Raw genomic sequence first — 15,843 nt, 5'->3', positions numbered from 1 at the left:
TTAAAGCGAGTTAGTCCACATTTTTGAACAGAGACACGACAAAATAGCAGACTTTATACGGGAAAACACGAAAAAACTACAACTCATACCCGGAAATGACGTCCCGAGAAACAGAAGTGACGTCAATAGCGTTTTGTTGACATTTGTTTTGTGAAAGACAAAAACAGTGGACACTCACTGACTGGATGGTGTATTTTTGGAAACCAGCTAACGAAACTCGCAACTGACTGGACAGCACCGTGTTGTGATTTGAACACAGTGTACGAAACGAGCTCTGGGGAAGAGTGGACTGAAATCAAAGAAGATTTCAACACCAGCAGTTAGAAGTCGGGAACAAAACAAACCGATGGACTGCATGAGGGGCTGAATCATTCACAGGCTAACCAGACAGCAGACAGTGGAGTTAGGTTGTTATCTTAACACGACTATAAGTAACATTTATATCTGCTGAATATTCGTTTACTTGACTCTTAACTACCACTCAGTATTTCTCTCGTTACCATGGTCGTGTAGTTACACAAGCGTTGACCGCCGGAGTATCAAGTTAGCAAGCTAGTGGCTAGCTGTAGCTATCGTTGCCATTACTTGAACTGCTTCAGCTGCTAGCAACATAATGTAGCTGAGGTTACAAGACTACATTCGTATCATACTATAAGTAGCTTTTGAGTTAGGGGTAAGCTCAAGAATGTGAAGAACAATGGCCAACTTTGAAGCTTACCAGGAATATCAGAGAATTGAAGACTTTGAGGAGGACTCGCCACCAGGGGAGGAGGAGGATTTACTGGTGCATGTGCCCGAAGGCCTAAAAGGTAAACATGTTATTACATCTAAAATATTACGTATCTTTGAACAAATGACTAACTGCTTATTCAGATTAATTGCATAGTTTATTATTCGATCCCCATTAGCTGTGCCCTAAAGCACAGCTAACGTTATTCGTCCTGGGATTCACATTTAAATACACACAAAACCAGAGGTGGGAGAAGTACTCAGATCCTGTACCTTAGTACAAGTAAAAGTACCAGAGTGAAGGAATAATCATTACAAGTAAAAGTCCTGCATTCAAAATGTTACTCAAGTAAAAGTACAAAAGTATTAGCATCAAAATAAAGTACCAAAAGTAAAAGGGCTCTTTATGTAGTTTGGGCAATTTTAGAATAATATTCATTGTTTTGATTATAATTATTAATGCATTAGAGTGTTATCAAAGCTGGTAAAGGTGCAGCTAGGTTTAATTGTATACTGCATGGTAGCTAGTTAATGTTACCCCAGGTGTAACAAAGCCTTATTTAAGTGTTGATTATATTTCACATCATTAATAGAGCAAACGTACAGGATTTACCCCTGACTTGTAGTGGAGTAGAAGTACAAAGTATCAAAACTCTTACTTGACACCACTGTACAAAACACATTACAGTCTACAAAAATCAACCCATTTAAAAACCCATTTTCAACAGTGTAGTCGACACACATGACAAGCATAAGACATATTAGATAATAACATGAATATACTTAAAACCTTACACTGATGTCTCTCAATATACTTCCCAGCAATAGCATAGCATCCTACATATGAAGTCCCAAGCTGTGAGCTTATTTGCTTTTTAAACACTTTTTTTGTGAACATTTAGTCAATAAGAAATACTATTTCATTGTCCTATTATATACTACTGTGTATTTTAGAAAAAAGCCTTCTGTTGCCTCTCTGGTAGAAATGTATATCATTTTAAATAGTGACATTCTTGTACCTAATACATTTGTATTACAAAATAAATAAAAATGCAACTTCTGGGTGAAACTGCTAATGCTTTCATTTATGTTACAGACTCATGGCACCATATCAAGAACCTGGATAACTTCTTCAAAAGGATATCCTTTTTAATGACAGTTTTGTTTAATAGATGGTTTTCCAAAGGGCTCTGTCATTGCATGTGTCACTGGCATTGCATCATGCTGACACATGGTGTTTACTTCTTCCCTTGCGAGGGTATCTATGTTGCCTGGGTCCTATGTTCCCCAGTTTAATATCCTCCTAATATGACACATTTATCAAACCTACGCCTTGAAATTGGCGTCCAAGATGCTTTCTTTTATGTTATTAGCTCATGTTACTTCACATTTTTTCTTAACCTTCCCTTCCACATCTATCATTTCCATCAGAAGAATGGCTTCGCTTGTATGATGTTGTCAGAGTTCTTTGAACTTATGTAAGTATCAAGTAGTACAAAATGCTGAGAGTTCATCATGAGATACTGTGTTCAATTTTAAGCATTAGTTTGGGTTTTCAGTTCAGTTTCAGTTCGACTTAGTCCCTGTTTATGTGAGTGGTAATAATTTATGTTGTGCCTCAGGCTTCAGCATGAACAAGTTCAGCCGGATGATTTCCACAGCAGCTGTACTTAGAAGCTCATGTGAAATACATTCTTCACACCAAACAAAAACATCTTATTATTACATCTTGGTGATTGCTTTATTCACTATTTACTTTACTACTTTTACTCACTCGACTCTTATTTAAACTGCTTGAGTTTATAGCTGAGGTCACAAGAGTGTAATAATAAATATACAGGGTTTACTTTAAGTAACTCATTGGTTTGTGAAATCTTTTCTCATAACCACAACCAAAACAAAGCCTGTAAACATATTACATAACGGAACTGCAAATGAACGGTCTTATCTGCACTTCTACATTTATCACTTCTCAGTATTTACAGAGTGCATGATAGTTAGAAATGAAATATAGTCACTTATCTCAGTAATGGCTCATAAAATGAATCTCTTTTGCCAAGGTTATTACTTTTGGGTTGCTTGTTTGTTTGTTCTACAGTCATTAGGTAGGATTCCTAATCTCTTTTTCCCGTTTCATCTCTTCCTAACAGTCAGTTTTTGTTTGTTGTCATATTCACAACGTTTCTTGTCAACTGTGTGGAGTATGACGTCCTGTTTGCCAATCGAGCGGTCAACCACACCGGGCAGGGCCAGAACCCCTTGGACAGGAACAAGGTCACTCTTCCTGACGCCATCCTCCCCAGTGAGCAGTGCACTGAAAGGTAATCATTTTTAATACTGTGTTTCACAGTACTTTATAATTAGTTTAAAATGTATTTTTTCCTTTGGGGGCAAAATGAGTTAGAAGTCAAGGTGAATTAACTAAAAGACTTAACAGTGACATAAAAGGATGTGGCCGTTCTCTCATTCGAGCCAGTTTGATTAGCTGCTTTGTTCTCCAGCAGACATGGGCTTGGATATTATTAGAGCCCTTTTAGAGACAGGCCTTTAGAGGGATTACATTTGTCTGGCTTAATTCAGTAATGATCAGACTTCCAGTCTTCATTTCTATTGGAGTAGTTCAGATGTGGCTTCACACTGCAATGTACAGTTACATCCATAAGACGGGAGCCTTTTAAGCCGTTCCCCTTGGATTTATTTTTTAACCCCCAAAAATCACGAGAACTCTTTTTTTATTTAGAAATGGGAGGAAATGCCTCTTAAAGTGTAGACACTAAGCAATGATCTTAGGAGAAACAGTGTTTTTATGTTTCTACTACTCAGTTATAAATTGAGTATTTATGGTTTTTTATCTTACACTGTTGCCTCATAAAAGGTAATCTATCGAAAAAAATGTTTAATGTGAACAAACTGTCTTTTATATTGTGTGTTATGCTGTTAAAGACATCTGAAAACATATTGAAGCTATTCATTCATGTTGAAAAAAGGTCTTAATGCCGGTGGTAATAGCAGATTACAATAAAGCATTACATATTAGGTTGTTCTTAAACGGTCAATAAAAAGCACCAAGTTTGACAAGATTACATTTGATATTTGATTTGTGACTTCGCTTTCTATGAAATGTTTTTCTTTCTAAGTGTCGTTGTTTATTTGAACCTGAGATTGCTAGCTTCGAGTTACAACACTCCTGCCCTGACAGTTACTTGGAGGAAGGTATTTGTGTTCTGTGTTTAGACTTTAGGGAACAGGACCACGTAATTGATAGCTCTGGCGAGGCAAAACTTTCCAGCAGAGATACTGACAACTCGCCGGGACCAACAAGCTGACTACCACATGACACCTCACTAGCCCCCCCCCCCCCCCCCCCCCCCCCAACTCCAACCCCAATCCCATGTTGTCATATTTTTTCCAAGATGTAGCCTTCCATCTGTGTTTTTTCTCAAGCTTGTCTAATAGGCCCCTCATTAATTTGTTCCTGATTCTGTCTGTGGCTGTATACTAATTTGTAATGAAGTCAGTGACGTACAACACCCTGGAGATCTATTTGGGAACAGTGTGTTCTACAGTGAGGAACCTATCTGTCCTCCTCATATCCTTCTTAAGTTCTCTAATTACCTTTTAAAGGCAAGATGCTGGTCGCGAAAACATTTGTTTATTATATCTGAATGTGACCTATTATACATTTCTTCTTGAATTCTTGTAGACTTATTTGTTTTAGACACAGGCTGCCTTTCCACAACCTGTAAACACTGGTTGCAGTTTGATACATATGTAAAATACCCTACATTAAAGCAGCAGGTCTAATACATTTTTGTATCTGTTCATCATATTATAAGTTAAATATTGCGTAAAGGATCAATTTACATTGTCATATGAGGAGAGGACCTGATATGTTTTTCCCTGAGTTCTCAGTAAATGTTTTTTCTGAATCCCAGTTTTCAAATTAGCCCCAGCCGTAACTTTCTCCCGATATTTTTAGACTTTTTTCCACCTGCTATCTTTCCATGCCCTTCCCAATATTGTGCAAGCATTATGGCTCTTTCTGCAAATGTCCTGACATTTTAAAATACAGCTATAACTAAAGTTTAATCCCTTTCTGAATGACACAATTCCATTGTTTTAACAGATAAATAAAGCCAGCCATGTCTGAAAGTATCTTTCTTTTTGTTATCCAGGATTCAAGAGAACAGTTGGCTTATATTCCTTCTCATCATGGCAGCCATCTTCTGGCTCTATCGACTTGTTAAAGTATTTTGCAATGTTATGAGCTACTGGGAGATCAGGCAGTTCTACATCAAAGCCCTGAAGATCAGAATGGTAAGTGCTACACCTAGAGACCTTATCAAATGTATTAATGTTGACAATAATAAAGCCATGAAACCATTGTCTCTGTAGTACTAGTTAGCTTACTTTCTCCTCCCTCCTCTCTCAGGATGAACTATGCAACTTCACATGGCAGGAAGTGCAGGACCGTCTCATCAGCCTGCAGAGAGAACAGCAGATGTGCATACACAAGAAGGAGCTGACAGAACTGGACATCTATCACCGCATCTTGAGGTTCAAGAACTACATGGTGGCCATGATAAACAAGTCTCTGCTGCCAGTGCAGCTGCAGCTCCCCCTGCTGGGCAACGTGGTGTTCCTCACCCAGGGACTCAAGTACAACTTTGAGCTCATCCTCTTCTGGGGCCCTGGCTCTCTGTTTCAGAACAAGTGGAACCTGCACCCCAAGTACAAGCGCAACGGGAACCGGCTGGAGCTGGCGCAGCAGCTCAGCAGAGTCATCCTGCTCATGGGTCTGGCCAATCTGCTGCTGTGCCCCTTCATCCTGGTGTGGCAGGTGCTCTACGCTTTCTTCAGCTACACCGAAGTGATCCGCAGAGAGCCGGGGAGCCTGGGTGCGCGCCGCTGGTCCCTGTACGGCCATTTATACCTGCGTCACTTCAATGAGTTGGACCACGAGCTGCACGGACGTTTAGGCCGCGGCTACAAGCCCACGTCCAAATACATGAACTCCTTTACGTCACCGGTGCTGACGGTGCTCGCTAAGAACTTTGCCTTCTTCTCAGGCTCAATTTTAGCTGTGCTCATTGCACTGACAGTCTATGATGAAGATGTCCTGACAGTGCAGCACATCCTCACCGCCATCACAGTGCTTGGAGTGGTCATCACCATCGCCAGGTGAGCTTTCAGAGACAGGTTTGATTTACCTGGTGCCAACTCGGTGTTAAATCTTGCTGTTTATTAAGGTTAAAGACCTTATTTTAATTGTAATAAAAAATTACAATAATGACTAATGCAACAGCGAAATAGTTGTAGAAGCAACATTTGGGAAAATCTGTGTTGAAGTAGCTTTTAAATAAAGTATTGTTTTGCTGCTGAGTCCTGGCCTGCAAATCATATTCTACAGACTTAAAGTGGACCTATCATGCTATATTTGAATAATATAGTGTAGGACCATACCTATATAAGGCATATTTATACTTTTTTTTCCTTCAAAATACCAAACAGATCATGCATTTTAGCCATGCCTCATTTTGCTCAATTTTACATTTTTTAGCTCTGTTTTTGCAAGGGCTGATTCTGTGAGAACAGCACCATCTACTGGCCTGGCATATGTACTACAGCGTCTCCAGCGCTTTTGAACGGCAATGGCCGTGGCTGTCTCCTCCTGATTGGTCGTCAGGACAGTGTTCAAATCTGGATCAGTTTTTATCAGATCCGTTGCAGCCCCTTTTTTAGAGATTTGGGTATGGAGGAAAATAGAGAGGGTTGTGTTTTCTGACACTTGGTGAGTTCCCTGGAACACCGGGGACACATATTCATGTATAAAAGACGTACAAAAGTGCATTTTGCATGATAGGTCCCCTTTAAGAAAAAAATATGCCTGTTGCAGATCCTTGCAAAAAAAAAAATATCGTGATACCAGGATAATTTAATATATTTAACATAATGAAAAGGGAAGTAATGATAAGTGAACATCGCTCATGTATTGTGAATGATATCGTAATGTCATACTCATTCAAAAATATTGCAATTAGGTATTTTGACCTCATTATTCAGCCCTACTGTTTATATTATAATCTACACATCTATATACTATGATTAATGATACTTTTGTTTATACAGTTTGAGTTATCAATTCCTTTTCGATGTATTCCATTGGTGTTCTGAAGTTTCTTTCCAGTTATTGAGTGAAGTTATAGTGAAAAGTAAACTGTACGCTTCATCGTCCCTCACTCACTCGTGTTTATGGGAATGCTTTAAGTGCATCCATTCCTCCTAATCACTAACAGATTGTTCTGCCACAAATCAATTTAAACATTATAAAACGATTTCATTTTAGAGATGATAGTGAACATATTTTGTCCATATCCTCCTCCAGGTCCTTCATCCCAGATGAGCATATGGTGTGGTGTCCAGAGCAGCTGCTGCAGTGCATGCTGGCACACATTCACTACATGCCGGACCACTGGAGGGGACATGCTAACAAGAGCGAGACCCGCGACGAGGTGGCGCAGCTGTTCCAGTACAAAGCGGTGAGGAATCGAGGAACCGAGTGGATAGGAACACATTTGTTACATTTTAAATCAGAGTTATGGATGATGGAGGATTTTAGTTTGGATTGATGACATTTGTTATATGAAGCACCTGGTCAATAATGAGACTTTGTCAGACTAGATACAGTCTGTTAGCCTTCACAGGATTTATTGATGGGTTTCTGGGAAGTTTTGACATTCATCTGATTATGTAAAGGGGTTGAACGTATTTAAAATGTGACTCATTATTTCTGTGATTCAATCAGGTGTTCATCTTGGAGGAGTTGCTCAGTCCCATTGTCACACCCTTCATTCTCATCTTCCACCTGAGGAACAAATCTCTAGAGATCATCGACTTCTTCAGGAACTTCACTGTGGATGTCGTTGGAGTCGGAGACATCTGCTCCTTTGCGCAGATGGACATCAGGCGCCATGGAAACCCAACAGTAAGATTTGCTATTTTAGCTTTTCTCAAACTGGGAATGTATATAGTTTTTTGTATTAGTCAATTTATTGAACATGTTAAAAACAAAACAAATAATAATAATAACAAAAGAGAAGCAAAATAAAAAAGCTGTACAAATAAAAAATACATTCTCAAATAGTTTCCTTCATGTTCAAAAGGGGCTAGAAAAAGCTTAAAAACTTTTCTGGTCCTATCCACTGGCATACATTGTTCATGAAAATAAAAGTTCAGGTCATCCTCATCAGCATCCGTGATATTTGATTCATTGTTTTAAACAAATCACTCCTTTGTGCAAAACAAACAAAAACAAATCATCTTTACAGATAAACCAAAACTGTCAACGACAAGAAATAACAAGCATAAATTCACAGGTACTGCTCTTAATGTTGGTGAATGAATTTACATTTCTAAATGTTTTTGCAGTGGATGTCCCATGGCCAGACGGAGGCGTCCATATACCAACAAGCTGAAAACGGAAAGACAGAGTTGTCTCTCATGCATTTCACCATCAAGAACCCCCGCTGGCAGCCGCCTCAGGAGAGCTCAGTGTTCATCAGCCATCTGAAGGAGAAGGTGCACCACGACGCTCAGGGCGGCCCCTCCACCCAGCTGCTGCTCTCTGAGGCCCCGCTCTGCACCTCGCTGCAGTTCAACGGCTCCGGCGCTGCGGTAGGAACCTTGATGTTACAATAAATATGAATTGCCTCAGAATGTTTAAATAATTCAAGAGTAGAATTCTCTACATTAAAGGTCACCTATTATGCAAAATCCACTTTTTCATGTCTTTTATATATAAACACGTGTCCCCTCTGTGTGAAGAGATTCTGAAAGTTTCAGGAAAAAAGATTTGCTCTCTTTTTGTCCTGATCCATTTATATAAAAACCTGTCTGAAAATGAGCTGATCAGATTTTGACCACTTTATGATTGTGTAACCATTAGCCAAAAACCAACCAATGTAACTATTATCACCTGAATTTCCTCGTAGAGTACCGTTGTGTGTTTTTTTTTTAACTCAATGTCTCACAGAGGGGCGTTGGGAGTGGCTCCTTATTTTCATCTAAAGTAACAGACAGAGAATCAGCACTTTTGAAACAGGACTGAAACAGAGGGGATTATGGGATGCTACAATGCACGATTTGTTTGGTGTTTCGAGCCAAACACTTCAGAGACATGTTTTGTATATATCTGAGACCTATACTAAAGTCATGAAAAACAGTGTAATAGAGGACTTTTAACTAATGATCCATAAAGTATATTTCTAAATGTCAATCTCTTACCTTTTCTATTGCAATGTAATCTTGTTTACTTAGGGACTCTTTATTGACATGTGTGGTTTTTTTCCAGCCTGATAATCTGCTGGCCAGTGTCTTGGCTCACCCTGTTCTAACTGCGTCTGGACTACAAGGGCGAGACCACCGCTTCATCCCCCCCAGCACCGCTGCTTCTGCCGCTGCCAGTGTCCTGGCCTCTCTGTCCACCTCCCAGCTCCCCCACACCAGCCGCAGCCGCTCCCACAGCCTCCTGAACTCTTCCGTCCAACCCGAGACCATGTACCGCAGCGACCGCACCATCATTGACAGGTATTACGTACTGCATCATCACACGCCGTAGCTATAATAGTGTTTGGTGAAATCAATTTATAAATGCAAATGCTTGTTTTGAACTTTGATTAACATGTTTGTTTTTTTCAGTATGTCTAACAGTGACATCCGGGGCAATACTCTGAACTCAGAGTTTGCCTCAGCAGAGATGAGTCTCCATGCCATCTACATGCACGAGGTAATTTCCTGTCTCCAAGCTCTACAGTTGACCTTTCCTCTGTTGTGTGTCTGGAGTGTAATGTGATACTCTGCTTGAATTACAATGATCCAAACATTGACCAGGTTTTGCAGTGAAAAAAATTGCACTTCTCAAGTCTACAGGTGTCATATGTTTGGTATTTAAAATATTCATTTCAGCTAGAGAAACATTTTCTGCTGCTCATTGAAAACGATTTGTCTCTCCAGCTCCACCAGCAGAGCTCCCACCCACAGAGAGCTTCAGGGCAGTGGCAGAACCCAGTGCCAATGAGAGATCTGCACACTAACAGTGGTAAATGAAAACCTTGTTTTACGAAGAACTTGCAACCTGCAAAATACTTTATACAGCACTTTAGCGGAAAGGAAAGTTAGAAATTATTTTCCGTGTTCAGCTCTGTTTTTCAATATTTGTTCAATATTAACATTGAGTTTAAAGACTTTAATGTGTAATGGAAAAGAGATTGACCTGAATCTGCAGCACTTAATTACACACTCCAAACAGAGCATCAACTACAGAGGCATACATGACTTTAGAATCAATTACACTAGACTTTTACAAGCAATTATCTTTGCTTTTATATTGGTAAAACACACTTCATTGTAATGCAGTACAGAAACAAACATGTACTCATCTTGGCATGAGTACAAACACGATACTCTGCAAGTTAGTTAGTTCAGAAATTACATTTAAAAAAGCAAAGTGTATATAGGATGAATGCAATTTGTAGAAAATTGGCATAAATTATGCATAATATATTATATTTTTGGTTGACCCACAGACATAAGCTGTGTGTAAATTAGCCAGGTCTAATTGGACTATGCTTAAGAATGACTCTGACTTTTTTTATCAACGCTTTTTTCAGGTTTCCAGTCACAAAGCGGTCTCGGTTCCAGCCTCTCGATGCCCACCACTGTCCACCTTGGAGGCTGGCAGGAGGAGGAAGAGGAGAATGAAGATGATCAGGAGATAAACAGTGGATCTACTCCAAAACAGGGCACTGGGAGTAGTAGTTGAGTGCCTTAGGTCATAAGGTATACGTTCTCTTTAAACTCTGTAATATGACACAAGTCTACGATCTATGCTTTGTGGTTCTTTACCCTGTGTGTTAGTCGAACCTTTACAATGGCCTTTTATCCTAGAAGGGATACATTGCCATGATAATTTCTCCTCTTTATTGTTTTTATAGTGTTTACAGTTTTACTTTCTTCTATGAACATTGTGGCCTTAGATGATCTTCATGGAGAGTTTAGCATGGACCTTTAAAACATCATTCAGCGTTTGTTATGAGAGGAGATCATTGAATAACCACTGTCTCTGCACCTCCACGCCTCATCCTGTCACATCAGGCAGACTATGGCATCAGGGAAACCATATGTCTTCCGTCCGGTCCGATCCATCTCGATTCTTGTTGTAAACTTGTACAGACAAACTATGTCAAATGACAGAGAGACGATATGGTGTATTCAAAGGATCACTGTGTGAAAAAAAGAAGCGCAAAATGCTCATCGCCACTTCTGACGAGCCTCAAAGTATTTGTGCATCACAAAGATTAACAGCGCCAGTCTATTTGAATTCTCTCAGAGTGATCTTCTGTCTTACCTAGACTGCAAACTGTATCATAGCCGCCTGAACAATATCGATCACCTGTAAGAGAATTCAATATTTCATGTTGTGCTGTTTGACCCTGGTGATTTGTAAATACACGTTGTTGCTGACTTGTCCTTTTAAAAGACCACATCTTTACTACCCGAGCTAATCCTCAAAGATACCAAGTATTGATTTGATAAAGATAAACACATGTGTATCTGACAAACACATGCTTTGGTGCTGCTGGCTGTGTTTAACGGTCCTAAATACAGATTATACACAGTATTAATATTTCCACATCTGCTGTTTCTGGACACTACAAATTAAAAACAGGACTGAAATCACAGGTCTAAAATACACATGGCATCAAAATCCTAATGCAGATATAAGATGTCTATTTGAGCTGGACACAAAGCCAGCTTCATGCCTTACCACCCATATTAAAAAAAAAGTTTTCAGTATTACCTCAGTGGTGGTGAAGAAAAGATAATACCTCTGCAGTGAAATTATTCTTGTGTAAATATAAATACAGTACATATTGGGTGCTTTGCAGTGTGCATCTAATAACTGCATTTTGATTGTGATGGTGGGCATACATGGAATCATTTTCTCTTCTTATATCTCGCCCAGCAGAAGTCATTGAAATTGATGGCACCAGAAATTGAACAAAACAGGGTGGTATTGCTTTAACCAATCTGTGTTGTGCACATAACAAAAAAATGGAACTTCATCAAAAGGGCTGATTTTTAGATTGTGCGCTGTTGCTTCTGCAGCTTTAGGTCTGAAGATTTTAGGACAACAGCTCTCTCAGTGTTGGTTTTATTCTTTCAAAATAAGAGCATGAGGAGGAAAAGGACTTTCCACAGTCTGCATCATCTGTTAGATTTAGCTTTATTTATTACCTGTTACCCTCCCGGATATTTAATTCATGTTTGTGTATTATTTATTTGTAAAACCATTATTTAGATTTGTTTTGTGGAATCATTTTCTTTCACTTAACCTTTTTAATCAAATAAATGGCATGTTCCCACCAAAAAAGTAGTTAAAAAATCATTTGATGTCGAAATTCCACAAAAAAGTTTGTATTAATGCAAATATAACATGCCCATCCGCATGATTTTGAATGTGATTTAAACCTAAAATAAACTGGGACTAAATCTGCCTGTTGATGCAGTGCCCAAAAAGATATTTTTTACCCGTTTTTAATTGCATTTTGTTTTATAGATCAGAGTAACATAGATGTCATCCTGCACAACTGCAAGAGAGGGGTCAATTTGTCTTTGCCCTCTCTCGTATTTAGAAACTATTACACTTTCTCTGTGAGCGTGTCTGTGGAAGGAATGCGTTTTGGACACCTTCGTAATTATGCTAACATGAACTTTGCACTGACAGAAAATAAACATTTGTTTTTAAATGTGTGCGTGTATATATACAGTACTTGCATCAGTTACAGTTTGGAAAGGGCAGGTCTCAAAAGGGACACTTGAGTCAGTCTCCATCCGGAACGATCTCTTCTCGTTGTTTATACATAAACAACGCATCCCTGCTTGTTGTATTGTCGCAGTCCACAGCAAAACCACCTGGAAACACTGTGGCTTATCACATGAGGTCGTTCTTACCTCTGGTCAGTAAAAGTCCGCTCTGTAGGGGATGATGTGTGTCTCTGTCACGTTGTTAAATATACTCACATGGGTCATTTTCCATCGTGCAGTGCGTTGATGTTGTAGAGACACTGGAGCTCGGCTTCGTGCACAGAGTTGATTCCGTTTGACGGTCTCCACATTTACACCTCCCTGTTATGTTTGTCATTTTGTTTTAAGCAGTGCCTTAGTATTAAGGATTAGTATTTGCTCTTCATAGAAGCCATTACATGTAACCTATTGGATTTACTTTCGCAGATTTAGCAGCACATACTGTTTTGTTCACTCTTTTTGGCAAGTCATTGTGTATAGCATCAAGTATGTTGTGATGTTGTGGATGTGGCTTGTGAGATGAGTTGTAAACTGATCATGAGATCTTATGTCAGTCTGTTGTATCTGACAGCACACTTCTTCTTATCATGGTGTCTGAACTTGCACTGTCCTCAATATCCTAAAGAAGCAGGAAGTGTGCCTTGTAACTGTTGTCATCACGGCCCACCTCCTCACCTTACCCTGGGTTATCCACTAAAACACCAGTCGAACAACCACAGTGACTGGAACAAGGTGCTAAGTTTTCATCCTGAAATGTTGAATATGTTTTAAGACTTAGTTGTTGTGTTACTTAGGTTTGTTTGTTTTGTTCTGTAAATTAAGATACACTAGCTGAAAAATAAAACATGCCAAAAGAACTTGTCTTCGGCACAGCTTTACAATACATGTGCTGTTTCCCCCCCCCCCCGCGTGAGTAGAGAGGCAAATTAATCTAATTTTTGGTATTTAATCATTTCATGTGTGGTGGATTATGCCATGTTTATTTGAAATTAAAAAGTACATTTAAATTATGTCACTCTATTTATATTGCTGTTAGTATGCCTTGTTGGCTTCTGAGATTACAATGTGGGAGCTTCTCTCTTTAAGTCTTGGACATTTCTGACACCAATATATTAGTCTGTCGAAATTAATAAGTAGAGCCTGATAAGTCTGAGATGTCCTTATAATATGTGAGACTGTGCAGCGATAGATATAGACATCCAACTCAGTGACCCAAAAAAACTGAAGGATACTTAAAGCTTTGTGAAAGATTTGAAAATGTCTAATTTGGTTGACTCTTAGAGGTGGTATCACACTGTGGTAGAAAGCAATGCAAAGTGCTTTAAAGGTGGACAAAGTAAAAACACAGACAAAAAGATACACTGAAAAAAACAAGTGTACCTAATGACGAACATCTCAAGCAGAGATAGATTAAATTATATTTCATATTGTACATGTGTCTGATTTCTCTGTCTTATAAGTCATCAGCAGGTTTTGTTTTCATCTTTTGATCTCTTGCTCCACTCTGCTTTTACTCAAGATGCATATTATATTACGGGCTCAAAACTCTCTTAAAGGAAAACATATTATTTACAGACTTTGTGCATTTACATGTTTTAGTGTCTCCTTTGCTTTCTTCCCCTTCCTCCGCCCCTCTGTGTCTCATTACTGCAAATCTGCTACTCTCACTCTTGGCCTAATTGAAATTCTTTAGTCCAATCCATGTTGAGTGTGATTTTTAAAAATCTTTGTAAATTAGTTACATGTTTTTGTTTGGTTTTGTGGGTTAGAATGGTTAGGTTGATTTATGTTTGAAGTTTCTTTTTTTCTGCAGTGAAAGCTCATTGCCCTGTGTACCCCTGTTGTATTACTGGTACTCTGTCAATACTGTAAATAAACATTGTAAATAAACACCACACACCTCTATTTGAGATGCACTATTTTGTCTCTGTATCTATTCCTTTTTCTTGTATCCAGTTGGTTTAAATCATTTTTTCCCAATGTCCCCATTGACCATTTTAAGGACATGAAAGCCATCTGCTGTTCATTCTTGGCTTCACTCTGCCATTGCTGCGACATTTGACCCACTTGTTGCCTGCCATGTAAATGTTGTTTTGAGGATGTGTTTTGGCTGTGAACATGATACACCGTGACCTTTTTTCTCGATATGGCTAAGGGGTCAAGTGGAAGGCCATGTAGGTCAAATAGTGGCACCTAACGCTGGAAGCATTCTGTGAAAATGGTCTCATCACAAACACATTTTTAATGTGGGATTTTATGTAACTCTTTAGTTGCTGAACAGCAAAGCCAAGTTATATACAGTATATGTGTCTGTCTGCTGCCCTCTGCTGTATTGTAATCCAAGTGCCATCAGAGACTGAATACTGTCCAAGACTGATTAAAAGAAAAAACATTGTTTGATGCTATTTAAGGAAAAGTTCACCTCAAAATGAACAAATGTATATGAATTACTTTATGTATACTTGAACTCTTCAGCTCTGATTGTTTTTTTTCCTTTAGTGGCAAACAACCAGATTGTTTTCACATATTATTTTCTGACAGTTTAAGCAACAAAGATATTTTTTGTTAAGTTACTTCAGCTTTAACACACAAACTATATAAACATGTAATTTGTTTAAACTAGCACAAAACAACTCAAAGTTACATTTACCTAGTCGTATTCGAAAACTACTTCTCAAACACATGCATTTTCCCTTAAAACCTTACTGTTCAAAATGGTCTACATAAAATGGTGTATTCACTGTGGTGGCCATGCGTGAGTTTTCTTCACAAATCAAGGGGGTACCATTTTTCTTTGTGTGATTGAGCATCAAGAGTCATAGAAAGAGCAAAAACAGAGAAGAACAACAACTTGGGGTAAATTGACATATGAATTAATTTCAACATATTTTTCATATACTGTATATTACACTTTTGTGATCTTCTAATGTTTGAATGAATGTGAGACAGACGCAGATCAAAGAGTTTGCTTTCAATTTCTTATATTTTTTCTTTTTATCAGTAGACTTTCAGGAGCATGGAAACCAAACACAGAAGCCAGAACCGGATGAACCACAGGCAAGCAGCAACAGTGGATTACTGTCTGCTAGAGTTTCGGCGAGTTTAAATCAGGTCCAGGCGACCTGCTGCTGTCAGTCAATGGCACTGGGGGAAAGCCCACACGGGAAGACCAAGAAAATACCGTAGAGGCCAGAGAATAGGGAAGAAAGGGGTATGGCTGGCTATACCGCTTGTTTCTACACACTAGAA

At 38.9% G+C, this 15,843-nt stretch overlaps 1 protein-coding gene across 1 annotated transcript; it reads left to right on the top strand.

Annotated features, from left to right (window-relative positions):
* Positions 1 to 158: 158 nt before the first annotated feature.
* Positions 159 to 14,510, top strand: atg9b (autophagy related 9B). The gene is made up of 13 exons (XM_034137546.1): positions 159 to 809; positions 1,826 to 1,869; positions 2,143 to 2,207; positions 2,880 to 3,050; positions 4,905 to 5,046; positions 5,162 to 5,910; positions 7,115 to 7,268; positions 7,535 to 7,714; positions 8,158 to 8,403; positions 9,080 to 9,315; positions 9,427 to 9,514; positions 9,742 to 9,826; positions 10,398 to 14,510. Exons 1-13 carry the CDS (start codon positions 698 to 700, stop codon positions 10,547 to 10,549), a joined length of 2,424 nt encoding a protein of 807 aa, XP_033993437.1. The 5' UTR covers positions 159 to 697; the 3' UTR covers positions 10,550 to 14,510.
* Positions 14,511 to 15,843: the final 1,333 nt, after the last annotated feature.

The sequence above is a fragment of the Trematomus bernacchii genome, unplaced genomic scaffold (genome assembly GCF_902827165.1).
Source record: "Trematomus bernacchii unplaced genomic scaffold, fTreBer1.1, whole genome shotgun sequence".
Lineage (NCBI taxonomy): Eukaryota > Metazoa > Chordata > Actinopteri > Perciformes > Nototheniidae > Trematomus > Trematomus bernacchii.
Note: the sequence above shows the minus strand (reverse complement) of the source record. Positions and strands in the feature narration are given on the sequence as shown.

Excerpts from the sequence above, each read along its gene's own strand:
- atg9b (XM_034137546.1), top strand. The coding sequence starts at position 698 with ATGGCCAACTTTGAAGCTTACCAGGAATATCAGAGAATTGAAGACTTT. Across the intron at positions 9,515-9,741 it reads ATGCCATCTACATGCACGAG|CTCCACCAGCAGAGCTCCCA; the intron begins GTAATTTCCTGT and ends TTGTCTCTCCAG. Across the intron at positions 9,827-10,397 it reads AGATCTGCACACTAACAGTG|GTTTCCAGTCACAAAGCGGT; the intron begins GTAAATGAAAAC and ends CGCTTTTTTCAG.